This window comes from Semicossyphus pulcher, unplaced genomic scaffold (genome assembly GCF_022749685.1).
Source record: "Semicossyphus pulcher isolate SPU_LCO1_2020_fin unplaced genomic scaffold, fSemPul1.0.p SCAF_1, whole genome shotgun sequence".
Lineage (NCBI taxonomy): Eukaryota > Metazoa > Chordata > Actinopteri > Labriformes > Labridae > Semicossyphus > Semicossyphus pulcher.
The window spans coordinates 19,986,250-20,013,910 of NW_027211603.1; the positions used below are offsets into that span (position 1 = coordinate 19,986,250).

Sequence of the window (27,661 nt, forward strand, 5' to 3'; positions counted from 1 at the left end):
GCCCCAGCTTTATAATCTGTTTGTATGAAACTTGTAACAGTAACATAATTTGATGGAATAGTCATTTAAATTGACTGCATGTTTATAAAGCGTCTGTAGTCTCATTCACATAGATGACATTAATTTCCGTTAAATACTAGAGCAAGATTCACTGGTTAACAGAGTGCAATTGGACTCTGAACACCAATCACTCTCTTAACTTCTCCACACTTACATCAACTGAGCTGTACAGACATCATATAAATTTAGTTCACATACAGACATATCTACGGTCAGACATGCCTTACACGGAGCGTTTCTACTTACTGTTGTCGTGTTTTAAGTCCACGTAGGAAAAGTCACGCCGTATGACAACAGTTTTTAGCGTAGAGTAACAGGGTGTCGAAACAACCAGGAACAGATTAATGCAATCCAGAAGAAGAGGGAAGCTGATCTAAACTAGTGGTTGAGTGGTGCCACGGGGAGAGAGAGGGAGGTTTTAACAGGTAAAAGTCTGTCTGATAAAATACAGTAGTTACTGATTGATAGGATAAGTGACTTAACATGTAAAGCAATTGCATGCATAGATATATCCAGGACAACAATAAATGTATTCATCAGCTGAGGCGTGTCTGCTCTAAGGAGGGCCCCTGGTCCTTTGAATATGTTATTCATTGATTTTTTATTTTTTTTAATCATTTAGCCCATATGTTTGTTAATTCAACCAGTAATTTTAATCTCATTAGACCAGCCGAACAGAGGATGACAAGATGGGCATCTTCTTTGCTATAATTTGTTCAATGAACTAAGGATTAGACCCCAGGCTTCACATATAATGGGAATCATCATTACTATTATTGACAAACACAAATTGATATTGCCTTAAAAAAAGTCGCAGAATTAGCAATAAGAATTACTTGAGCAGGTTACAGAGGTTGTAAGTATGCCAGTGTGATTGTGTAATCCCATCTAGAAACAGAATCAATAGATCAATCTATATCAAGAAGGAATTATATTTTCTTCACTTGTTTTTAAGGTAAAGGTTTAATGGTGGATGTGGCCTGTAGTTTGGTTAAGCTTTATTTTTGAAAATACAAGTAGTAAATGCACCAATTAGCAAAGCAGTAAATTCTTTAGACTAAACAGATATATGTGGCATGACTCAGTGTGTTTCCGTACGTTCCTTAGACTATCAAACATCAAAGATAATCTCTATTAAGAAACAAAAGTAACTTGCATGAAATGTTTAAAAAAACTAATATTCAAAAGTGATTGTGTAAATAGACTTTTCACCAAAAGCTTGATATGTATTTTTTTTTTGTCCATCCCATTCAACATCTCTTGGTCTGCCTCTACATGCTGTCGCCATGGCAGCACACACACACACAGACACATTGGTAATTTCAAATATTTCCATTGGATAATTTTGCTGATAAAAGAGCTCACAACATCCACTCAGTTCAGAGTTCATACCAATACTTAATTATGATACCAAACTAAAGAAAACAAATTAAACAAACTAAAAACACACTGAAAAATTCCCATTGCAAAAACTGTCATTGTTTTATTTTAATTTCTGTCAAACTTACATTTATGGCACAAAATGTATAACCCTTAAATGATTAGTCACGTTTCACTTTATGTTTACACATTGCAGCACATAAAAGTCTAATCAACATGGAAACAGTTAGAAACACAAGAAGCAGAGCTCCAGCCAGGAACAAGAACACATCCACAGAGTGGTAGGAATACCAGGGCAGTCTGTAGGACTCTGTTCTCAGGTGAGCTGCTCCTTTGTGTCTCATGACAAACTCTATCCAGAAGAGGGCCCTATCCAGCGGCTTCATGGGCTGATCTCTGTGCAGCCTGGAGAGTCTCTGCATGTTCATCCTGTAGGACGGCTCCGTCAGGACTTCCTGTATGGCCTTCAGGAAGTTGTCGTCTTTGTCCACTGTTTGGATTTTAAGGATCTCAGCCCCTCCTCTCTCTTTCAGTCGCAGCAGGTTGTCGTATTGGTCGAAAAACAAGGGAAGACCCACAACTGGGACTCCATGATATAGAGCTTCTTGAACTCCATTTGTTCCTCCGTGAGCCACAAATAGTTTTATCTTTGGATGACCCAAAAGATCGTTCTGTGGCATCCAGTCCACCAGCAAAGTGTTGTTGCCCAGAGTGGCTGGTTTGTCACCTTTATGTCTCCAGATGACTTTCTGAGGTACTTTAGCAAAAGCTGCAGCGATCTCGTTTGTTACGTCAGCAGGAAGTTCACTTACAAATGTCCCCAAAGACATGATGATGACTCCATGCTCTCCAGAACTCTGCACAAACTCCTCCAGGTGTTCAGGAAGTGGCTTTGCAGGTTTACACTGGAAGCCTCCCATGTAGATGACGTTCGGCATGGTGGGACGAGGAAACTCAAACACAAAATCCACTCTCATGAGCCAAATATCTGCATTAAGCATTAACTGGTAAAAGTCAATATCAGGCCCGAGATACTTGTCACAGATTTTCTGGTATATCTGCCTGACCAACAGATAATTTTGTGTTACACTAACAAAATGCAAAAACACATTTTTGACCCTCTGCAAAAAGGTGATCTTGTCAGTGTTGCCTGATCCAGTAATAGGAATATATGATAAGGGTGAGGGAGCAATAGCAAGGTGAGCCTCTCCAGTTAACAGCCAGCGAACATTATAAACCAAAGGGAGGTTCAAATATTTGGCCAGAATGACCCCTCCACCCCAGCACGGGTCGGTGAGCACCAGGTCAAACTTGCTGTCCTTCAATTTTCTCGCCAACTCTTGGTCTTCAAGAATCGCTGATACAAATTCACCCATGACTGAGTGAGCGTCCAAAAACGTGCCGATCATTCCCACAGACATGTGAAGAAAACTGGTCAGGGGAAGAGCCCCCCTCTCAAAGTCAATGGTTTCATTTATCATTGTCGTTATGAACTTCTGATCTAAGCTCCTCTCCACTTGAACTGTAAAAGTGTTGTAATAGGACGATTTCTCCTTGATGTACCAGCTTTTGCTGGGGCGCACAATTGTTAGATTGTGCCCTCTTGAGTGCAAAGCTTGAAGCAGGATCTCCATGTTTACCCAGTGGCTGCCATCGAAAGGTAACAGCAAGATATTTCCACCTTGACAGACTCTGGGTATGAGGACGAGCAGCAGCAGAGCACTGCAGCAACAGATCAGCCTCATCTGAAACCATGGACAGTAGAAGAAAAAAGGCAAAAAATAACTTATATATATTACTTATATATACACAAATATTTTGTGTAATTTAAATATACATCAAACTAACTATATTTTATTAAAAACATAGTCTACACAAAATTTGGACACTTGTAGTTTCAAGCTTCCTGCATGAAACATAAGGGTCTCTCAATAGGTCGGTTTCTTACTGAACTTTTTTTAATACTCCTTACATAAATAATTTTTCTATTTGGATGTAATTAGTATTGTTTTAATCAGCCCCAGCTTTCAGTTATAATCTGTAATCTGGTATAAACTTGGAACAGTGAAATTCTTTGATGGAAATGTCCTTTAAATTGACTGCACCTGTTAATAAAGCATCTGCATGTTTCCACACTACTGTTAACAGAGCTGCAAATATGGCTTCTAAATTCTGTTTGCATATAGGCATATCTACGGTCAGACATGCCTAACACGAAGCCTTTCTACTTACTGTTGTCTGTCTGTTGTCTGTATTTTATGTCCATGCAAGAAGAATGAAGCAGACTTAAGCTAGTGGTCCGGTGAAGCCATAGACCGAGGAAGAGAATGGATTCATCAGGTAAAAGTCTGCATTAGATAAGGTAGTTACTGATTGAAAGGATAAGTAAATTTACATGAGAAGCAATGTTGATACAACAGGGACAACGCTAAATCATTAATTTATCAACTACGAAGGGGCTGGGGGGTAATCTGCCTCTGAAGCAGAAGCAGATATCCTCTCACCCACCGTTTCCAAAACATGACATTTACTTTAAACTAAAGGATGACATTGATAAGCTACCAGTTTATGGTTTCCCTCTTGTTTCTATTAACGTCATATCTCATAAACCATCAGACATTATTTATTAGGGGCACTCTGGCCATTACCCTTAAACAAGGTCAAATACAAAACATAAATATCCCTACCTGAACACATAAAGAATGACTTAATTTACATTAATTTCAAGTATTTCCATTGGACAATTTTGCTGATAAAAGAGTTCACAACATCCATTGAGTTCATACCAATAATTAATTATGATTACCAAACTAAACTAAACAAATTAAACAAACTAAAAACACACTGAAAAATTCCCATTGCAAAACTCTCATTGTTTTATTTTAATTTCTGTCAAACTTACATTTATGGTACAAAATGTATAACTCTTAAATGATTAGTCACGTTTCACTTTATGTTTACACATTGCAGCACATAAACATCTAATCAACATGAAAACAATTAGAAGCACGAGAAGCAGAGCTCCAGCCAGGAACAAGAACACATCCACAGAGTGGTAGGAATACCAGGGCAGTCTGTAGGACTCTGTTCTCAGGTGAGCTGCTCCTTTGTGTCTCATGACAAACTCTATCCAGAAGAGGGCGCTATCCAGTGGCTTCATGGGCTGATCTCTGTGCAGCCTGGAGAGTCTCTGCATGTTCATCCTGTAGGACGGCTCCGTCAGGACTTCCTGTATGGCCTTCAGGAAGTCGTCTTTGTCCACTGTTTTGATGCTAAGGATCTCAGCCCCTCCTCTCTCTTTCAGTCGCAGCAGGTTGTCGTATTGGTCGAAAAACAAGGGAAGACCCACAACTGGGACTCCGTGATAAATAGCTTCTTGAACTCCATTTGTTCCACCGTGAGCCACAAATAGTTTTATCTTTGGATGACCCAAAAGATCGTTCTGTGGCATCCAGTCCACCAGCAAAGTGTTGTTGCCCAGAGCGGCTGGTTTGTCACCTTTATGTCTCCAGATGACTTTCTGAGGTACTTTAGCAAAAGCTGCAGCGATCTCATTTGTTACGTCAGCAGGAAGTTCACTTACAAATGTCCCCAAAGACATGATGATGACTCCATGCTCTCCAGAACTCTGCACAAACTCCTCCAGGTGTTCAGGAAGTGGCTTTGCAGGTTTACACTGGAAGCCTCCCATGTAGATGACGTTCGGCATGGTGGGACGAGGAAACTCAAACACAAAATCCACTCTCATGAGCCAAATATCTGCATTAAGCATTAACTGGTAAAAGTCAATATCAGGCCCGAGATACTTGTCACAGATTTTCTGGTATATCTGCCTGACCACCATATGATTTTGTGTTTTACCTACAAGATGCAAAGCCACATTTTTGACCCTCTGCAAAAAGGTCATCTTGTCAGTGTTGCCTGATCCAGTAATAGGAATATATGATAAGGGTGAAGGTGCAATAGCAAGGTGAGCCTCTCCAGCTAACAGCCAGCGAACATTATAAACCAAAGGGAGGTTCAAATATTTGGCCAGAATGACCCCTCCACCCCAGCACGGGTCGGTGAGCACCACGTCAAACTTGTTGTCCTTCAATTTTCTCATCAACTCTTGGTCTTCAAGAATCGCTGTTACAAATTCACCCACAGTTGAGTAAATGTCCAAAAACATGCTGATCATTTCCACAGAAATGTGAAGAAAACTTGTCAAGGAGAGAGCCCCCCTCTCAAATTCAATGATCTCTTTTAGGATATTTGTTAAGAACTTTTGATCTAAGCTCCTCTCCACCTGAAATGTTAAGGCGTTGTAATAGGACGATTTCTCCTTGATGTACCAGCTTTTGCTGGGGCGCACAATTGTTAGATTGTGCCCTCTTGAGTGCAAAGCTTGAAGCAGGATATCCATGTTCACCCAGTGGCTGCCTTCAATAGGAAACACCAAGATGTTTCCACCTTGACAGGCTCCGGGCATGAGGGCGAGCAGCAGCAGAGCACTGCAGCAACAGATCAGCCTCATCTGAAATGGAAACATGGACAGTAAATCAAGAAAAATGAGAAAATAGTTTGAAAAAATCCCATTTAAGTGGAATTGTACTTTTCTTTAAGATCTATTTTATTAGGTAGGAACAATGCAGAGCAAAAAAATTATGCTTTGCACAAAGGTTATAGCTTTCGCTAATTTTCAACTTTTCTCCCCTAGTTGTGCCTTCACATATAAAGCACAGTTAAAATTTACACCAAAATAACTATCTTTCATTCATTAAAAACATAGTCAACACAAAATTTTAACTATTGATATAGTAGTTTCAAAATTGCTGCATGAAACATAGGAGCCTCTCAATAGATTAATGTATTACTTTGTACTTTTAAGACTCTTTACAATTATCATTTTCCATTTCAATACAATTTCTTATTGTTTTAATCAGCCCCAGCTTCATAATCTGTCAGTGTGAAACTTGTACAATTGTTTGATGGAAAAGTCATTTAAATTGACTGCACATGTTTATAAAGCGTCCCTAGTCGACTTATTAATTACTCATCCGCGTAGATAACGTTAGTTTTCGTGAAATACTATATTAAGATTCACTGGCTAACGGACTAGACACCAATCATTCTCTTAACTTTTCCGCAGTCACGTCAACTGAGCTGGACAGACATCATGTAAATTTAGTTCACATACAGACATATCTACGTTCAGACGTCCCTTACACGAGACGTTTCAACTTACTGTTGTCGTGTTTTAAGTCCACGCAGGAAAAGTCATGGCGTAGCGTAAAGTACAAGGGTGCCGAAACAAGCAGGAACAGATGAATGCTATCCGGAAGAGAAGAGGGGGGAAGCAGATTTAAGCTAGCGGTTGAGTTGTGCCACTGACACAGAGACAGAGAGAGGGATAGAGAGAGAGAGGCGTTTTTCCACAGGTAAAAGTTTGTATGTAATAAGATGCTGATTAATGGGATAAGTCAATTAACATTAAAAGCAATTGGATGCGAAGATATAACAGCAACAACTATAAATTCATTTATCAGCTGAGGCGTGTCTGCTGTAAGGAGTGCCCCTGGCCCTTTGAATATGTTGTTAATTCATTCATTTTTTTATCATTTAGCCCATATGTGTGTTAATTCAACACGTAATTTTAATTTAATTAGGCCAGCTAAACAGAAGATGACAAGATGGGCATCTTCTTTGCTATCATTTGTGCAATGAATTAAGGATTAGACCCCAGGCTTCACATATAATGGTAATTCAATTGTGCATCAGTCTTCTTGAGAGCACAACCCAAATCGCCAGTACCTGGCATTACAGTATTTGGAGGCTAATCCTTCTTGCCTTCAGCATGCAGTAAACAATGTCCAATTTCATCTTATGATTTTTTTTTGGATAAAATGTGAAATTAAATCATTACCTTTTTCTTAAGACTAAACAGATATATGTGGCATGACTCAGTGTGTTTCCGTACGTTCCTTTGACTATCAAACATTAAAGATAATCTCTATTAAGAAACAAAAGTAACTTGCATGACATGTTTAAATAGCCTTTTGGATCACACCTTTGAACTGCCATGACCTGGACGAGTGAGAACCTTCGCATACATAGTTGTACATCTTTCTCTTTAAATATAATCCTCAAATGTATAGACCTGCTTTGGTAGAATTAGAAACAGAAACAACATTGAAATGCTACCTTTTAAGTATGGCCTTAATTTTACTACATATAACAAAACATTTACAAATCTCATGACAAGATCACTAATATGCAAGAAACCAAACGACAGGGCTGAATTAAACTCAGGGGGAGTTGAGAAACTATTCCTCTTTTTTTTCACCGCAACATTACCCCACTCTAACATTTAACTCTTGTCTCATTCAGGGTTAACTCAAGTTCACTCATTAGAGTGCCAGAGGCAAACCTAAGTTATCTCAAGGAGAGTGTGTCTTTACCATGGACAAACTTACATTCCACATTATATTTGAATTGAAGTACCCTGAAACTAAAAGACTCAAATTCAAATACTGTTTAAAATAAATAGGACGTACTCGGCTGAACCTTTCTTGACATTCAAAACATTGATGTGCACTTAGATCTCAGATTAGTAAATGTTGAACTTTGGATTTCTAATAAAGAAGCACAAACTGATCACGCCTATAATTATATTACCTGCATAGACCTGTGCACACACTTAAGGTAGAGACACCACCTCTAAAGAGACAGGTTTACTGTCTGTGAGTCATGCTTAAGAAAGTCAGACATACTATCATGTAAAAACATGTATAAATGCAGAGTTTAAACAGTTCAGTATAATTCTACAGTTTTTGTGTCACTTCAAAGTGTTTCTGTTGCAGTAATTTCAAATGGTAAATGTACAATTTCAAAGTCCAAAAAAGGTAGTGGCTCATTCTAAACTGCAATATCTGAAACTGATTGCTTCAGATATTGACGGACATGATTGCTTTACCCTTCTTAGGTCAACATACATCTGTAAGGTCATCAGTGATGCACCGCCTGGTGGTGGTTTGCAGGTCTAAACAAGTGAATTCAAACATGGACATATAACTGAAAACAGCTCTCTATACACAGCAAGAAAATTAAGGAAAAGAAAATCAGAAAATGTATTTTAGATTCTCCAGGATTAATCAGACCAAACATAACAGCTTGTAAAGTCAGTGATTATTTTATTATGGTGCAACATTTTAATGACATTTATCTTAACTAAGTAAGCATAACATAGATAAGGTACCAGCTGCATTTCCCTCTGTGTCCATTAACCTCTGCTATCTCATAAAACAGACATTATTTATTGGGCCTCTGGCCAATACCCTTGGACGGGGTCAAATACAGAGCACTGGAATAAAGACTGACCTAATTTAAATTCATTTCCAGTATTTTATACAGACAATAAGTGAAGAAAAGCTCACAACATCCATTTAGTTTATACAAATACTTAATAAATTATGATTGTAAAACAATTTGAAGAACACACTATAATCTTTATATTATATATATGTACATATATACTTTATACAGTTGTAGTGTTGCATTAATTGGCAGTCAAATATTTTATCTCAATCCCAAAATTAGCACAATCCCTCCTCATGTTAAGGACATATTTTGTTTTATAAATTTAAAGAACCAAATGTATAACCCTTAAATGATTAGTCACGTTTCACTTTATGTTTACACATTGCAGCACATAAACATCTAATCAACATGAAAACAATTAGAAGCACGAGAAGCAGAGCTCCAACCAGGAACAAGAACACATCCACAGAGTGGTAGGAATACCAGGGCAGTCTGTAGGACTCTGTTCTCAGGTGAGCTGCTCCTTTGTGTCTCATGACAAACTCTATCCAGAAGAGGGCGCTATCCAGCGGCTTCATGGGCTGATCTCTGTGCAGCCTGGAGAGTCTCTGCATGTTCATCCTGTAGGACGGCTCCGTCAGGACTTCCTGTATGGCCTTCAGGAAGTTGTCGTCTTTGTCCACTGTTTGGATTTTAAGGATCTCAGCCCCTCCTCTCTCTTTCAGTCGCAGCAGGTTGTCGTATTGGTCGAAAAACAAGGGAAGACCCACAACTGGGACTCCGTGATATAGAGCTTCTTGAACTCCATTTGTTCCTCCGTGAGCCACAAATAGTTTTATCTTTGGATGACCCAAAAGATCGTTCTGTGGCATCCAGTCCACCAGCAAAGTGTTGTTGCCCAGAGCGGCTGGTTTGTCACCTTTATGTCTCCAGATGACTTTCTGAGGTACTTTAGCAAAAGCTGCAGCGATCTCGTTTGTTACGTCAGCAGGAAGTTCACTTACAAATGTCCCCAAAGACATGATGATGACTCCATGCTCTCCAGAACTCTGCACAAACTCCTCCAGGTGTTCAGGAAGTGGCTTTGCAGGTTTACACTGGAAGCCTCCCATGTAGATGACGTTCGGCATGGTGGGACGAGGAAACTCAAACACAAAATCCACTCTCATGAGCCAAATATCTGCATTAAGCATTAACTGGTAAAAGTCAATATCAGGCCCGAGATACTTGTCACAGATTTTTGACCCTCTGCAAAAAGGTCATCTTGTCAGTGTTGCCTGATCCAGTTATAGGAATATATGGTAAGGGTGAGGGAGCAATAGCAAGGTGAGAATCTCCAGCTATCAGCCAGCAAACATTATAAACCAAAGGGAGGTTCAAATATTTGGCCAGAATGACCCCTCCACCCCAGCACGGGTCGGTGAGCACCACGTCAAACTTGCTGTCCTTCAATTTTCTTGCCAACTCTTGGTCTTCAAGAATCGCTGTTACAAATTCACCCATGACTGAGGTAATGTCCAAAAACGTGCCGATCATTCCCACAGACATGTGAAGAAAACTGGTCAGGGGAAGAGCCCCCCTCTCAAAGTCAAGGGTTTCTTTTATGATTCTCGTTATGAACTTCTGATCTAAGCTCCTCTCAACTTGAACTGTAAAAGTGTTGTAATAGGACGATTTCTCCTTGATGTACCAGCTTTTGCTGGGGCGCACAATTGTTAGATTGTGCCCTCTTGAGTGCAAAGCTTGAAGCAGGATATCCATGTTTACCCAGTGGCTGCCATCGAAAGGTAACAGCAAGATGTTTCCACCTTGACAGGCTCTGGGTATGAGGACGAGCAGCAGCAGAGCACTGCAGCAACAGATCAGCCTCATCTGTAACCATGGACAGTAGAAGAAAAAATGCAAAAAAAATAACATATATAAATAACTTATATATACACAAATATTTTGTGTAATTTAAATATACAGCAAACTAACTATATTTTATTAAAAACATAGTCTACACAAAATTTGGACACTTGCAGTTTCAAGCTTGCTGCATGAAACATAAGGGTCTCTCAATAGGTCGGTTTCTTACTGAACTTTTTTTAATACTCCTTACGTAAATCATTTTTCTATTTGGATGTAATTAGTATTGTTTTAATCAGCCCCATCTTTCAGTTATAATCTGTAATCTGGTATAAACTTGGAACAGTGAAATTCTTTGATGGAAATGTCCTTTAAATTGACTGCACATGTTAATAAAGCATCTGCATGTTTCCACACTACTGTTAACAGAGCTGCAAATATGGCTTCTAAATTCTGTTTGCATATAGGCATATCTACGGTCAGACATGCCTAACACGAAGCCTTTCTACTTACTGTTGTCTGTCTGTTGTCTGTATTTTATGTCCATGCAAGAAGAATGAAGCAGACTTAAGCTAGTGGTCCGGTGAAGCCATAGACCGAGGAAGAAAATGGATTCATCAGGTAAAAGTCTGCATTAGATAAGGTAGTTACTGATTGAAAGGATAAGTAAATTTACACGAGAAGCAATGTTGATACAACACTAAACCAATCATTTATCGGGGTGGTTATTTGCCTTTGCTCCTGAATCAAATACTCTCTCACCCTCCGTTTCCAAAAAAGGTCTGACAATACTGGAGCTGTTTCAATCTTCTTTGGATGTGCAAATCACTCTCCAAAATGAGTCCCGGAGGAAGAAGTAGCTTGGGTTTTAACAGTAGGATGTGATTGGGAGTGAGTGCTTCAACGTCAAGTAGATCATGAGAGAGTTTTGTGATAGGACGGTAATTAGGAATGGCCTCAACCCTGCAGAAAACGGTATGAGGGCTCTTGTCATCCAAAGACTGCTGTTTGAGAATTCCATTCAGCACTTCCCTAATGAGGCGAATGATCTGCTCTCTTATGCCGCCATGAAGAGATCCAGCAAGGGGATTAAAACTCCACTCTATTCCCTTTTGCAATAGACTCTGTGTCTTGTTCTGATTCAAGTTATAAAGGGCTTTTCCAAATTTCATTGCTCCCTTTCAGCAGCTATGAAATTTGTTCCATTGTCAGAAACTTGAACTCTGCAAGACTGACGAATGGTTTTAATACCGGAAATTGGTGTCCAGAGAGTAGGCTGCTTCCAGATGTACTGCCCTAATTATTATTGATTTGAAGACAACTGCTTATCTATCTTATCCAGACTGTGACCTCTCTTTTCCTCGATCAGTCCAAAGTAGTCTATACCTACATTGATAAATGGTGGCAGATCTGTTACAGTTCTTTCATCTGCCCAGACTGCCATTTGTTGCTCTCCAACTCTCCCTTACAGAATGCAGCAGACAACACAGTCAGTAATTATCTTTTGGCAGGCCGAGTTGGCATTGGTGATCCAGTATTGCGAATATATCATGTGGGTTCATCCTACTGGGCCAATTGTTAACGAAGGTGCTCTAAAATGAGTTTTGATATGTGTGGATCTTTTGACAAAATGATGGATTGTTTAACTTCCTTGAGCATGGCTGCTTTTCTTAGTCGTCCTCCTACCCTGAATGGTCCATACTGTAGCACAGGGTTCAACTTGTTCATGTCACATCCCTTTCTGACGAAACATTTTTCCTTCTGTACTGGATTTTGGTCAATCATCTTCCTTGTTCAGAAGAAACTCTTGTCCTTCTAACCATTGCTTGGTTACACTTCTTCGGACTGTCCTTCTTTGAGGCCTCATCAGCAGAATTCAATTGAACCCTTCGTGCCTCCATTGAAAAGCAGCTTTTTCCTCACGTATCACAGCCACTTGTAACAAATCTATCAAATCTTAGGGTTTCACTTCACATACAAAACCGTTGGTGCCAAATCAAGTTTCAACTCTTTCCTGAGCATCAACTCGAACTACCAAGACAACAGCTCTAGGTTAAAGTCCGGAGATGGTAGTTTGTTTAAAGGGTGCCACTCTAGATTTTCCTAACTTGAAAACGAGGTTTACATCATAAAAAATGTTTTCCAACCTCATGTAGGACACTGTCCCATATCCAAATTCCCTTGCATTGGAAAAGTTATGCAACTGTGCATGCTCGAGTTAGTTGCCGTGAGAAGTCATGGGATATCTTTTCATCCCAACCAACTTTACTCTTGCACATTTTCAGTTTGGGAGGATGGGTAAATAGTGACAAAAATCAATCAAGCAATTTTGAATATGAAAACATCAGTGTCTGCACACCAGTGTAGACCAAGACACCTAATAGTGTTCAGTACTTCGGGCCACGTAAGTTGCTGAACTTTCATTTAGTTTCCAAAGTGTTGTTTCGAAAGATTTTTTTCATCATTCATAGCCTGGTACCTCTGGCATATGAAAGCAACTCCTTACCATCTCTCTTGGCTTCACTCTGATGTACTGTTCCAGATAATTCAGGCGATCTTTATTATTGGTGGTTTTTCGTTCAATGCCTTGGTCAAAAGCTCTTATAAAAAATCCATATAGTAGTGGGTCCATCGAATACTGGTATTGTTCCTTGTGGTCGAGAGAGTAGAGTTTTGTTGCTGAACTATAGTTTAGCAGTTATAGTTTGGCGTTGAACGATATTGTCGATGGTTTCTCTTGCGTTTCCATGTGAGGTAGAAGTTATAGGAAGATTATTGCTCCTTTGGTCCTGTTGGGCAACGCTGATTGTTTTCATTCTTGAGGATTCGGTTCAAGGGATTTGATTGAGTGGACGTTGTGCCTCAGTTTGTGCACGTTTGATTTCTTTTGGTCGTGCATCGAGGGATGTTAAATGAGAGTGTTGTGACAGTTGAATAGGCTAAGGAAAGTTTGTATGATGTGCCTGTTATCTCATTTCTCTGCTGCAGTATGAATTCATGCCATCAGATGGCACTTTTCACTTGGCTGGTTGACAGTATTGACAGACCTGTTAGCTGCTTATTCAGCTTCTAACGCAAACTGTCCTTTTTTTCTTTCTGAGTCAGTCTTGTTCCATGCCTAAATGTTGTTCTTCTGATTCTAAAGCATGGAGTGCAGCTTTTTCAACTTCCGCCCCGCAGACGAAGTGATACTTGATATTTTGGCTATGGCAGATGAGTGAGTTTTGTAACCTGTGGAAACATTGGAAATACTGTCATCAAGTCCTACAGAGTTAATGACTGAGATCTTTTTCTTATCCGTATGAAAAGACTTTCCAGCATTATTTCCTTGTATGAAGCCAGACAGTCTCATTACTTTTTTACAGTGTGGTCCAAACCAGTTTTATTGTTCTTTGGTTTAATCCTCTTTGACATTTACGTTCATGGAGAATGGGCATTAATAGCCTCATTGCGTAGTTTGTTAAAGTCCTTTCAAAGTCCTTAGACATCGTTTCAGTCATGATTTTGAGAAAAAAGCAAGATTTCCACCTTTTGTTTTATTTCTTGTGCTTGAGTTAGTTTAGATTTTAGAACATCCGATACTAGGCCTATTGCAGTCATTTTTTCCTGATTCACTTTTTGCAAAAAATTACCCCAATTTTCAACAGTATAATTTTGACAGTATCAACAGCATCAAAGGCATGGACATGTTCCGTAGCATCAGCATTTTTAAGTTTTTCCATTTACACAGCTTTTATGTTCAGCAGCGTTCATTTATTGAGCAGTTTTCATCCACGTGTTTAGTTAACAAAAATGCAAATTATTTTCCATTTAATCCCCAAGAAGAGGGCAAGAGAAAAGCACAGCTCGACTTATTCATCAGTGCCTCTCTAACCTTGCCTTTGGATCTGCTGCAGCATTTCGGCAACTCGTTGTACTATGGTAATAGTGATTCTAAAAACTCTAGTGTTTCCTCTTTTTCCACCGTCTTCATCCGGTGAATCCTAAACACTGCACACATACACACATGCGTCCTTATTTCCAGCATCCTTTCACTGGATCCTCAGCACAGCAGATCTCTTCCTCAGGGCGGGTTTTAGCTTCTTTTTTTCGGGAAGGCTCTTACTTTTCCTCTGGGTTGGTTCTTACTTTTGTAGTGAATATCAATGCAATTCCAATGTTTCTATTTTAGTCACACTCATAGGTGTATGGACTGGCCTTGATACGACCACTTATGCTACATCTTCCTGTTCACCTGTGACCTACAAACACCTGACGTAATCACCTGACCAATTACCCAACAAAATATGCTCATATCACCATCTAGTGTTCAAAGTCAATCACTGAAATAATATTTACACAAAACTATACACATACATAAGAAACAAAACACACATGCCAGATTGGCTCTGGCTCCTACATTAATTATTGAAAATACACTTAATCACTGGACCAATTAGCAGCTAATTCTGATTTGTTTTTTTGCAGTATATTCGCCTATCCTAATTTCACAATAAACATTATTTCATCCATGCAGCATGTTAAAGAGAGCAAGTCATATTGATGCAACAACATCTGTTACACACAACCTCTCATTTACAGGTTACATCAGGTGTTGGATTTCCACAGCACCAAACATGAAAGATGAACACTAACAAAGCAGTTACTTGAATTAAATGATTAAGAGAATACCCAACATTCGAAAGTGACTGTGCAAATTGATTTTTTTACCACAAGCTGGATATTGATTTTTCTTTTTTCATCCCATTCAACATCTCTGGGTCCCCCTCAATATACTGTCGCCATGGCAGCACACACACACACACACACACACACGCACGCACGCATACAGACGGTCTCATACAGAGAGATTGACAGTAACTAGAGGGACAAAATGTTGCATCACATATGGCTGTGTGCATCATCAGATAAAAACCTAGAAAATGTGAAGCCGGATCTCCTTGATGCTGCTGTGGATAGGCGACAGTGAGGTGGCTGCATGGAGGGGGCGACTATCCCCATCTGTGATTAGTGACCATGAGGATGATAGGAGAAGGGGAGGAGGGGGATGTTGTTGGTGGTGGCGGAAACGGGGCGGGCTCTCTCAAAGGAAGAGGAGGAGGAGGAGAAGAGGACGCGTTGTCTTTGCACAATTGGAGGCAGCAGGCAGTGAAGCAGCATCTGTATGAGGCAAGAGAAGGAACCTGCGTGGAATGGAGGAGCGCTAGAGCTGTACCGTCGCTGTCGTCAGTACCAACACCATCACCACTCCGGATGGTGTGTTAATGGAAGACACCCAAAGCAGGTATGTGTGCTGTATTTACTATGTGAAATTTACCTTGGAGAGGGTGAGGTGAGCAAGGTGAGGGGAGGGTGCATCCTTGGCTTGTGCAGGATGCTGTTTATTAGGTGTTTCTTTAATTGCTTTACATTTTTTACATTTCACTGAGAATCATTACTGGGATTGCATGTAGCTTCGGCAGAGGGGAGCTATGGTAGCTACCTTTTAAATTTGAACCCTCAACCTAAGTCATAATAAAAGCCATACTTATAGCTGCCTGGTGTACACAATAGCTTCTGTTTTTTTGTTTTTTTTTCAGCTCTGTGATGCCCGAGGGACCAGCTGTGTGGATCCGGTGCCACCTCTGATACGATGCTGAGGGCAGGAGGGGCAGCCACCTCTCTCGCACTGCTGCTGCTGCTGCCGCTGCTGTGCTGTTGCCACCTGTGCCACTCACTGCGTAAGTTTCCTGTGCACCGTCTCATCACATTATGGCGATAGTCTAAGTGTGACAGATGGTATAGCTGAGGATAAGTTGGACTCAAGCGGGTATGTCTAAACCAAAAAAAAGAGGAGGACTTGGCAGATGGTCAGTGAAGCGTGAAAGGAGCTCGCCAAGTGAGATTAAAATAAATACGTGTGTCAATGCAGTTTGCAGTTCATGATTTTAGCTGTATGGAAGCCATGATAACCGATCACAGTAAATAATTCAGCAGCACATTTTTAGTAGCTATTACCCTAAAGTGAAAACCCACATATTACTTTACTCTAATCTATATTTCCTTAAATATTAACTTATTAGTGAGGATGTACCATTAACAGGAGGTTCCTTTGCTGCATAATACAAAATGAATAATGGTGGGCTAATGCTGCAGCATTGAGGTCATGTCAGACACGTTAAAAAAAGATCCCCATGGCTACAACTTTGCAGTGTCCACGTCACAGGGCAACTCAGGACAGTTGGGGTTAGCGCCCTTCTGGGTCCATCATGTACGGCGCCCATGTTTGTTTGGTTTACAAGCACTTTATTGCGACGTCAGATGTAGGTGAGCTGTCAGACTTTCAGAGTTGTATTCACAACTTTAATGTTGACATGAACACTATCTACAAAACTTCTGATATAGATTTGAACACAGCATGAGGTACGCAGGTGTTCAACGAAAAGCAGCCAAATTTCCACTACAAGAGATTTACATGCAGAAACAGCATGTTAATATTTGAACGTCTAAGGCTTCAAAGCCACTTCTAGCTGTCCTTCATGCTGAGAATACTGAGGTTAATCGAGCACAGCTGGATGGACAGATGCCTGAGTCAGGTGATGAGCTGAGTCAGTAAACTGTAGTGGTAGCCTGAGGGAAGGTGAGGGATGATGGGAGAGTTAAGTGTCACACAGAGTTTAAACCTATATGTACGAGCAGGAGAGGAGGGGGGAAAGAGTCACTGTTGCCATGACAGTGTCTCTGCATGTATGTATCAACTGTATACTTGTACATCCTCTTCCATACATTGTATTGGTAACTGTCTGTTATTGATGTTTTGCAAATTTTGCCTCTGGCATCATCTCAGTTCGATCTCACTGTAACCCTTGAGGCCGTCTGTATGGTTGCATATCATACATACATGATATATTCCATGCATAATTAATAACCATGTATTTTTTCACAGACAGCAGCGAGCATTGACTCAGCTCTCCTTAATAATGCAGGAATTAGTTAATAGTACTCAGCGTGAGGTGAAAACGTGAATCACCTTCACCTCATTGCTTTCATTATATTGTGTATTTGCATATCAGTGATTCCATACATTCAGTTCATTATACACTGTGACAGATTCACTTACAACCCAGCCCAGTCTGCAGCTTGCTTTTCAAGATCGAGCGAGATGCTGGATATTGTGTGAGAGAAGCCGCAGAGATGATGAATTTGCTTATCACACACTCATTGATTGGGGGGGTGTTGCAGGCTTGTCTGTATTGATCCGCACACACTGAGAGAGTGACACCGTATATTTGTGGTCGTTCTCCTGGTAGATTTCCAGCCACGTTCTCCGTCCATAAATTTAGTATATTACGCTCTTGGTGAATGATTTAAGGAGCGGGATGAAAGAAATTGTGTGTAATTCACAATGTAATCGATATGTTCTGCAGCGTAGAGGAGCCCTGCTTCAGAAAGACAATGCACCAGTTTGACTGCAGCTCAAGCTGTATAAAACCCTCAGATTGTACTTGCACTAAATGCCATAACTATGTCTTTTCACCTTGCTGTTCTAAACCAGCAAGACGTTACATATCAGCCTGCACATACCCTTTCGGGGTCAATATTTAATCATTCCTGTATCACAACAATCAGTTCAAAGTTCAGACCATGATTTGACTTGTAGACATATTAACACACTTCAGTGTCACATTCACAGTTCAGTATGTCATAAGTGTAAACCTACATTTACTCTTATATCTAAGTTTCATTGGTTAGTAGAGATTGTTTAATAATGCCCCTTGAAATGAGAGTGTCTGCACTGTTTTCGTCACCACACATGATTCATAGTGCAAAAAGAGTAAATAGGCATTTTCCCTTCTAACTGAGGTGAATGAAGGGAAGAAATGCAGTAAATATGAACAAAGACAAATCTCTGCCACGCTTTCTCCTATCAAAATTGAAATAGCCCAGCAGGTATAAAATTTATAAACCCTGTGTTTAATGTGCATCAGTTTTTGTAGCTGTTTGTAGACTCATAACAAGGACATCATAAATGAGGCTCTGGAAATCCTTTGATTCTCTTTGACACACAAGCAGCCATTTGATATAAACACATTCCAATCTAACACTTAATGCACTCCTCTCATCGCTGCTGCATTGAACGAGTGCTATCAAGTGTGAGATTGAGTCCTTTTTGCGTTAATGTTCAGGCTTTTATTCCTTTGAAGTATTATGGATTCCTAGCGCTGCTGAATATTCATAGTGCTGTGGATCAAAGCTTTGATTTCTCCGTCTCTTGAAACCACAGGTTATATCCACAAACTCTTCAAATAAACACAGTGGTAAGGTCAGAGAGGTGAATGCAGTGCTATTTGTGACTAATGTGTGTATTACAGCTTTATGAATAAATCAAATGTGCTGTCAGATTTGCCGAATGATCTACAAGTTAATATAAAACTTCTTTTTATGCCTTTTAGGTGTTCCAAAACTGTCCTCCTATGCTAAAGCAGAGGACAAGCTGTTCAAATACCTCTTTGGAAACTACCAGAAATGGGTTCGTCCAGTAGAATACTTAAACCAGACGATACGTGTGAAGTTTGGGCTGGCCATCTCTCAGCTAGTCGATGTGGTGAGCAAAGATGATTGGTTATGACTACGGTACATTCATGTAAAATGAAGTAGCATTGAAAGTACCATTCAAATTGGTACTCTATGTTCAACTCGACTACCTTTCTAATAAACATTTCACTTATTGTTGTTTCACTTTTCTAGGATGAGAAAAATCAGCGAATGACAACCAATGTGTGGATGAAACAGGCGAGTATAGCTCAGTTCGCTCAACATTTTAACATCATCAGTAAACAAGCAGGTAGAGTTGTTATGGTATGGCTGTAGCAGGGTAATATTTCATCCTGACCTCTGGCTTACATGGCATTCAGACAGCTGGTCAGCCTCCCCACACCCTCTTTTAATACGGTCGTGTGGCATTTCACCGACTCTCCTTATCTCCATGAGTCCTTTCAGAGCTGTGCCCACGCACCTTCGCCACAGGCCGCCTCCTCCCCCTCTCCTGCTCCTGTCAGCCTTATTCATGGTCATGGCTGTCCTTCCTGTCGTGTGTTTTATGAATTATCCTCACAGACCAGGCTCTGCCATGCAGGTCAGCTGCTCCCTTTTACAGTGATGGATAGCATCATGCAAAGAGAGAAATGAAGGACATTGACCCCAGTAATGTCTATCTGTCATTGTCATTTGCAAAATGGAAAGAATGGCTTACCCTTCAGATAAATCTATCTCCTGGTACTTATTATGTATAGCATCTCCAAGCCTATTCAAATAGGTTTGCGAGTTAGTAATCACAGTACAGTACATTTTCCTATTTAGCACAAGTAGCCTTTTTTGTGGCCTGTAGCTTGGCAGAAATTGTGCAAGCATGATGCTATTGCACACAAAGTATCATCAACAATCAAATGGAAGGATATTTGACATTTGCTTATTCATATTACATAATATGATGTTACCTCCAAGAGTGGATTAGCTTAGCTTAGCTAACAGACTGAAAGAGTTAGCTAAAAGACTGAAAACAGGGGGACACTGTAAGCCTGGCTCTGTCCAAATGTAACAAGATCTGCCTACCAGCACCTCTGAACACAATGTATCTTGTTTAAACTGCACATAACACCCCTGTAAAACTGTACTTTGATGAGGTACAACTAGTTAATTATTTAGCTTTAGAGTCAGTGTCGGAAAAATTGTATCACCCATGAGCCAGGCTATCTCTTTCCCCAGTGTAGCTCCTTAATGAAGAGACATGATGATAATTACATAATAATGAAATAATCTCCTCAAGCTCTCGGCCAGAAGGCGAATTAGCATATTTTCCAAAATGTCAAACCTTTTCTTCAGAGCCTCCATTTCATCATTTTTTGATGCTTAATTTTCATTTTTTTCTTTAACAAAGGAGTGGATTGACATGAAACTGAGATGGAACCCTAATGACTATCTGGGCATCACAATTATACGAGTCCCTTCTGACAGGATATGGCTCCCTGACGTCGTACTGTATGATAAGTATGTGTTATCATATATAGAAGGAGATGAAACGATCCCAACACTGAAGCTAATTAAGTCTAGTTGTAATGTCATTTTAAGATGAGGTCATTTCTTTCAACAGTTCAGACGGTCGTTTTGAGGGTACCGTCACAAAGGCTGTGGTAAAGTATGATGGAACCATATCGTGGACACCACCAGCCAATTACAAGTCAGCCTGCACCATCGACGTCACCTTCTTCCCTTTTGACCTTCAGAACTGTTCGATGAAGTTTGGCTCCTGGACATATGACGGCTCCCAGGTGAGTCTTGTCTGCACAGTACACTAGTGTTAGTCATGAGCTTTAACTGACATCAGATGTATCTCTGTGTTTAACAGGTGGACATAACACTGGAGGACTTCCATGTGGACAAGCAAGACTATTTTGACAATGGTGAATGGGAGATAGTGAAAGCCACAGGCAGCCGTGGCGTGAGGACTGACAGCAGTTCTTCCTATCCCACCATCACCTACTTCTTCATCATCCGCAGGCTGCCTCTTTTCTACACCCTCTTCCTCATCATCCCCTGCATTGGTCTGTCCTTCCTCACCATCCTCGTCTTCTATCTGCCCTCAAACGGTGGCGAGAAGATCTCTCTCTGCACCTCAGTCCTGGTATCCCTCACAGTCTTTCTTCTTGTCATCGAGGAGATCATCCCCTCCTCTTCGAAGGCTATCCCGCTCATCGGGGAGTACCTGGTGTTCACCATGATCTTTGTAACGCTCTCCATCATCATCACTGTCTTTGCCATCAACATCCACCATCGCTCTTCTTCTACACACCACGGCATGGCACCCTGGGTGAGGAGGATTTTCCTGCACCGGCTGCCTAAGCTGCTGTGCATGCGCAGCCACGCGGATCGTTACGCCACAGCCGGAGCGGCCAGAGCCAGAAGTGCTGTAGGACTGGGTCTGATGAAGGACCCGGCACCTGAAAGGACGCCTCTCCTCTACACCAGACACAACCTGGAAGCAGCTTTGGATTCTATTCGCTATATCACCATGCATGTGGTCAAAGAGAATGAGGTCAGAGAGGTGAGTATGTTGGATTTTGTTTATTTGCACAGAAAATATTGGAGTTGTTTTGGTTACCAATACCAGTTTTGGCAATGCCTCTGATTCTGTCTTGAATGCAGTATGGGATATTGACAACTACACCAGTCAATGCAACAATCTGAAAACATCATTGTTATTGCTATAAGATGGTAAACAACACCTGTGTGATGCCACCGGAGCTGAACTGTTAGTCAAAGCTTGCATACTGTCAGCAATCAGTGTTTTCGCTCAACACGTTGTATTTTTTTAATTAAAGGTTATATATATACTAGATACTTAAATCATGCAAAAACACAATATGAAGCAATTTCATGTTAACAATCAGGGCTTCAGGTGTTAGAAGAGCTGCTAAATTTAGCTTAGCTTGTTGCATGCCATACAGCAATGATAGCTGTCATAACACATCCATATAGGGTTAGTAATATAGCCTACAGCTGTTATGTTATAACTATAATTATCGCACTGGTATTGGATGACTACACGGTATTGACCAATACTCAAGGCTTGGTATCGAAATAGGTATCAGGAGGGTAATATGGTAATATGATATCGGCACAGTAGTACATCTACAGGTAATAATAAAAATGGCTAACTAACATTTTTGTCTTCATCCTTGTTCTTATATAAAACAAAACAAGTCGTGATAAAAGGCTATAATTAATCCCTCAAGAAGGAGTAGTGTATGTTCGTCACTTATCACATAAAGAGAATAACGTGCGTCTGTTTTTGTTTCAGGTGGTTCAAGACTGGAAGTTTGTAGCCCAGGTCCTGGATCGAATGTTTCTTTGGGCCTTCCTCCTGGTGTCCATCCTGGGCTCTGCTCTCCTCTTCATCCCAGTTATTTACAAATGGGCCAACATCATCGTCCCTAACCATGCTGGAAGCACCCTCTAAAAACCACCGTCCATCTTACAACTAACAAATGGAGGCAAAGCACATTAAACAGTTTGTTTTGGGTACTATTTGGGATTGAAAGACTGAGATTTCCGCTGAGATACTGTCTTGCTCTGCTTGTCCACAGTCATTCTGTAAGCCGCAGCTGTGCCAGAGATAGAGCTGCAGATTTGGGACTTTGTTTGCCGAGTATATCTCACAGAGACGTGTTTTTAGTTAGAGAAGGATTTAGAATTGACTGTGTTTCTGAGAGATGTGATGAAAACCAATTTAGTTCAGTTCAGCTCATTTCAATACAACTTTATCTCTGTCATGGCAGCTCAGCATCCAGATCAACAGATAGACAAACACAAGAGAGATGACCTTTGCTCTCATTTTACATACTACTGAATGTCTGCCCTTTTCCCTTTTATATTGTTATCTATTTGGAAAGCTGACCACTTCATCTGTGGAATTTACTTCCTGACATCAGCAACAGCAGTAAAAAAAGGTCCTGAAGAAAATTCCTTCAAGACGTGAAATATGATTTAAAAAAAAGCAGGAATAAAGGAGAGAGAATAGAACCATATATTCCTTCTTATAAAAGTTGTGTATCTCAGTGATTTCTGTGAACTCCTGTGTGCATTCAGAAAACAACAATTACATAAACACACCCTGTGATTATTCAGAGTGCGAGCAGGTCAAGCACTCCTCTTTGGAAACTCACATGGATTAATAGCCTCTCTATTTATTCCACTCGACTGTGCGTGGGATGAAGGAGAGGTGGACTTTCTTGCCAGGACTTGAATTTCTCAGGCTCTGCTTCCTGTCAGCCTGAGGACACATCTTCTGAGGACTGTAATTCTATCCTTTGTAACCGATCAGTACAGATAATGTGGGATGTTTTTAGCCTACTGTAGCTTATAGCACCAAGACATAGCTTCATTGAAAATGAAACACAGGTCTTGTTGCCTGATTGATGTTGCATGCAGATACCTCAGATGATGTGATTTAGACACATTTGTTAAAAGGCCTTAGGTTCCCTACAACACTATCCACATCTCCAGGAAACCCGGAAGACGCTCTCTGCCTTTGTTGAGCCTGCGCTGCCTCCGCATGGCCGTGTCGTCACATTACAGCTGAAAAAAAGCAACAAAGGATAGAAGGCCAGCACGAACATGTTGGTGGCTGAGGTGGTGAAATCTGTGACACTTCAGTTTCAGTGACTACTACATTAAATCTAGAGACTGTAAATAAAATGTGATGATCAAAAACAAATGGAGGTCCTGAATGTAATTCATTTAGTCTTTTATTTAAAACTAAGTGAGGAGACGAATAAACAGAGGAGATATCTGGAGGAGTCCAGGTGAGCGTTAGGGTTGGTTAGTTTAGCATTAGGATGACAAGTATCTGAACAGGGGGTACTAATAAGCAGCTCTAACACCTCTCTGACCATAGCTTCAACAAAGACACCACTTTGTAGTACATTCCAGTAGAAAATCCCAAAGAAAAGCTTACCCATAATCCACTTATGTAAGCTTTTCTGGAATTTGTAGTTATGTATTCAGTTGTACCTTTAGTGGTCCACACCAGGATCTAAGCGCATGCTAGCCGGAGCTACCTCATGTAAAACAGGTATGTCACAGATTTAACACGTTTTATGGTATTTAAAGCTTATTTTCTTATCCAGAAAGATTAAGAATTGTGTTTTTGTTTCAGGTTAAAGATGCTTCCAAACAGAAATGCAACATTTCTCCTCTTATTGTCTATCATGGTTTCTTCATGGAGGATATGCCATGCAGGCAAGATTTTGATCGTCCCTTTAGAGGGAAGCCACTGGGTGAACATGGACATCATGATCAAAGCTCTGCACTCTGAAGGACACTCTGTTGACGTGGTCCGAACCAATCAAAGCTGGTACATCCAGGACGGCTTCTCGCATTACAACGTCATCACAGTTCCTGTCGCTGAAGCCTTCAACCACGACTTTATCAACCCGATCCTGAAGAAGATCATTGACATCGAGAGGGGAGAGAGCTCATTTTTGACCTTTGCGACTTTGCAGTTTGAGATGTTTGATGCGATGTTTAACATGCATAGAATAATCTGCAAAATGGCTACAAACATGTTTAAAGATGAGGACTTGATGATTAAGTTAAAGGAACGTCAGTATGACTTGGTGTTCACTGACCCGGCATGGGGGGCAGGTATACTGTTAGCTCATGCTCTGAAGCTACCTCTGGTCTATAATGTGCGGTGGATAACAAGCGGAGAGGGACATTTGGCCATCGCACCTTCTCCTTTATCTTACATCCCGATGACCGGATCAGGACTCACAGATAAAATGACTTTCACACAAAGAGTGAAAAATCTCATCTTCTATGTCATTTGGCAAGTTCAGGATGGATTCTTAATCAACCCTCAGTATCAAGCTGTTTGTGACAAGTTCTTTGGCCCAGAAGTCAGATATAGAGACTTATTACAGGGAGCAGATATTTGGCTCATGAGAGCAGACTTTGTGTTTGAGTTTCCTCGTCCCACCATGCCGAACGTCATCTACATGGGAGGCTTCCAGTGTAAACCTGCAAAGCCACTTCCTGAACACCTGGAGGAGTTTGTGCAGAGTTCTGGAGAGCATGGAGTCATCATCATGTCTTTGGGGACATTTGTAAGTGAACTTCCTGCTGACGTAACAAACGAGATCGCTGCAGCTTTTGCTAAAGTACCTCAGAAAGTCATCTGGAGACATAAAGGTGACAAACCAGCCGCTCTGGGCAACAACACTTTGCTGGTGGACTGGATGCCTCAGAACGATCTTTTGGGTCATCCAAAGATAAAACTGTTTGTGGCTCACGGAGGAACAAACGGACTTCAAGAAGCTATTTATCATGGAGTCCCAGTTGTGGGTCTTCCTGTGTTTTTCGACCAATACGACAACCTGCTGCGACTGAAAGAGAGAGGAGGGGCTGAGATCCTTACACTAGCTACATTGGACAAAGACGACAGCTTTCTGAAGGCCATACAGGAAGTCCTGACGGAGCCGTCCTACAGGATGAACATGCAGAGACTCTCCAGGCTGCACAGAGATCAGCCCATGAAGCCGCTGGATAGCGCCCTCTTCTGGATAGAGTTTGTCATGAGACACAAAGGAGCAGCTCACCTGAGAACAGAGTCCTACAGACTGCCCTGGTATTCCTACCACTCTGTGGATGTGTTCTTGTTCCTGGCTGGAGCTCTGCTTCTCGTGCTTCTAGCTGCTTTAATATTCTTGAGGTGTTTATGCGTTATAATGCATAAAAATAAAGTGAAACGTGACTAATCATTGAAGGGATAATACATTTTGTACATTACATTTATAAAGAAAATATTCCCTAAAAATGACGAGGGATTTTGCCACTTATTTTAACACTGATTTCTGTTGGCCTCCTGTTGCCAAACCAAATTTAAAGCCGTCTTGAAGACCATAATTTCTTCTGATTTCCATAAAAATACGACAATAAAGAAGTAAACACATGTGCAACCACTGGCTGCAGTACGCCTTAAGGTGCAGCATGGGAAATATGGTTAGATTTCATGTGTAAGACTTCTGTCAATACCATTTGGATGTGTGCAGCTTTTTCTTAATTCATGTTACAAGGAGAATAAGCCACCCCAGTCCAAGTAAGGTCAGGGTTGAAACCCAGTGTGACACAATCCAGATTAAGGTCTACAGGCACGGTAAGCTCTTAAAAATGCTAATTAGAAGTTAACTGAGACTTCTGATTGTGTGTGTTTGAACAGCAGGCTCCTTAAACTGCTTTCAGATGACCTCACATACTCTGACTGACAGATCCGGGAGAAAAACATATGTGAAAAAAAAAGTAAAGAATTTCCTGCTCCTATGAGCAAAGCTGTTAATATGGCTAAAGAGCCTAAATCCCCTTTGTACAGAGTTTATAGCAGAAAGCCACACAGCTACTCTCTGTTCTTTCTGTCAGCTCCTTCACTGTATTTCCCACAGGAGCTGCAGCAGTAATGAGAGAGTGGAGGAAAGCAGCAGTGATGAAGACATTGCATGCTTCTCTTGATTGGCAGCTCATTAGCTGAAGAATGTGGTAACATGGTCATTACAGTGACTGCTTCTGATGGGGGTGCCTTGGTTATCAGTCTTTGGTAAAGGCTTTTATAAAGGTGCAGTCGGGTAAATGTGGATACAGAAAGCTGCTACAGATTACTTAGTGCTGATTAGATAATAGTCACAAAAAGGGAAAGTAAAGGCAGATGAAGTGTGAGCATATATTACCCAGTTGTTTCATATTGGTGTAGTTACTTGTTACTTTTCAGAATAAGAAAACATGCAATGAGCCTGTGCAGTGTTTAAGAATACGCCTGTGGTTGTGATCATATTTAGCTTGTAGGCAGGTCCCATCTCTAATTTTAGAAATCTATGCGAGCCATTTTCCCCTAGAGTGTCTAACCAGGTAGAAGGCCACAGAGCCAGTATGGGGTTAAAGGGGAAGCGGGGTTGTATGAGGTACTTATCAAGAGTGTCCATTTTATCTAGAGTAGATTATGATCAGCACGGACCCTTTTTAGAAAAGCCGGCCAGAGTACCAACGCTGACACTGAGCTATGTACAAGGGGCCATGAGAAACATATATTTTCTAAATATATCTTAAAAAAAACAGTTTAAGTGTATGCTATATTTTTTCACTGCTTCTCCTTGACATCAGAAAGCCCTTTCCTTTGGGACTATGTTTTGAACTGTACGACTGACAACTGTATGACTGTCATCTATTATATGTAGTTCACTCAGTATTGGTAAGTGCCTCATACAAACCCACTTCACAAAAACCGAACTATCCCCTTTAAGACTTTTGTTTTCTTCCCCATGAAGCTGCAGATTAATCACACGTGAGCCTTTTTAGAGCCCAGAACCAATTTGACCTTAAATACAAAAAGAACAATATGCTAAAAAAATATTGTCTTTTTAAATGGCACAACGCATGTCCAAACACAAGCCAAATGTATGTATTGAAAATGATCTATTAGCACTGAATGTGGGCTTTAATGAATTGTTTAATATTTTATTAGGAAACACTGTGCATGAGGACATTGTGC

General features: G+C 40.7%; 2 protein-coding genes and 3 pseudogenes across 2 annotated transcripts; 2 read left to right on the top strand and 3 right to left on the bottom strand.

Annotated features, from left to right (window-relative positions):
* Positions 1–1,601: 1,601 nt before the first annotated feature.
* LOC138593906 (UDP-glucuronosyltransferase 2C1 pseudogene) lies at positions 1,602–3,089 on the bottom strand (annotated as a pseudogene).
* Positions 3,090–4,337: 1,248 nt separating this feature from the next.
* Positions 4,338–6,737, bottom strand: LOC138600150 (UDP-glucuronosyltransferase 2C1 pseudogene; annotated as a pseudogene).
* Positions 6,738–8,809: 2,072 nt separating this feature from the next.
* LOC138599989 (UDP-glucuronosyltransferase 2A2-like) lies at positions 8,810–10,611 on the bottom strand. Its single transcript, XM_069671690.1, is given in 2 exon segments — positions 8,810–9,972; positions 9,974–10,611. Coding segments are annotated over 2 exon segments (1,518 nt in total). The 3' UTR covers positions 8,810–9,092.
* A 5,608-nt stretch (positions 10,612–16,219) lies between these two features.
* Positions 16,220–23,815, top strand: chrna5 (cholinergic receptor, nicotinic, alpha 5). Its single transcript, XM_069664320.1, has 7 exons — positions 16,220–16,307; positions 19,020–19,171; positions 19,315–19,359; positions 20,504–20,613; positions 20,717–20,894; positions 20,972–21,667; positions 22,424–23,815. Exons 1-7 carry the CDS (start codon positions 16,220–16,222, stop codon positions 22,580–22,582), a joined length of 1,428 nt encoding a protein of 475 aa, XP_069520421.1. The 3' UTR covers positions 22,583–23,815.
* Positions 23,816–24,317: 502 nt separating this feature from the next.
* Positions 24,318–25,880, top strand: LOC138606185 (UDP-glucuronosyltransferase 2A1 pseudogene; annotated as a pseudogene).
* The last annotated feature ends 1,781 nt before the right edge of the window (positions 25,881–27,661 follow it).

Coding starts and splice junctions, on each gene's coding strand:
- chrna5 (XM_069664320.1), top strand. CDS start 16,220: ATGCTGAGGGCAGGAGGGGCAGCCACCTCTCTCGCACTGCTGCTGCTG. Junction 20,614..20,716: donor GACGTCGTACTGTATGATAA/GTATGTGTTATC, acceptor TTCTTTCAACAG/TTCAGACGGTCGTTTTGAGG. Junction 20,895..20,971: donor GGACATATGACGGCTCCCAG/GTGAGTCTTGTC, acceptor TGTGTTTAACAG/GTGGACATAACACTGGAGGA.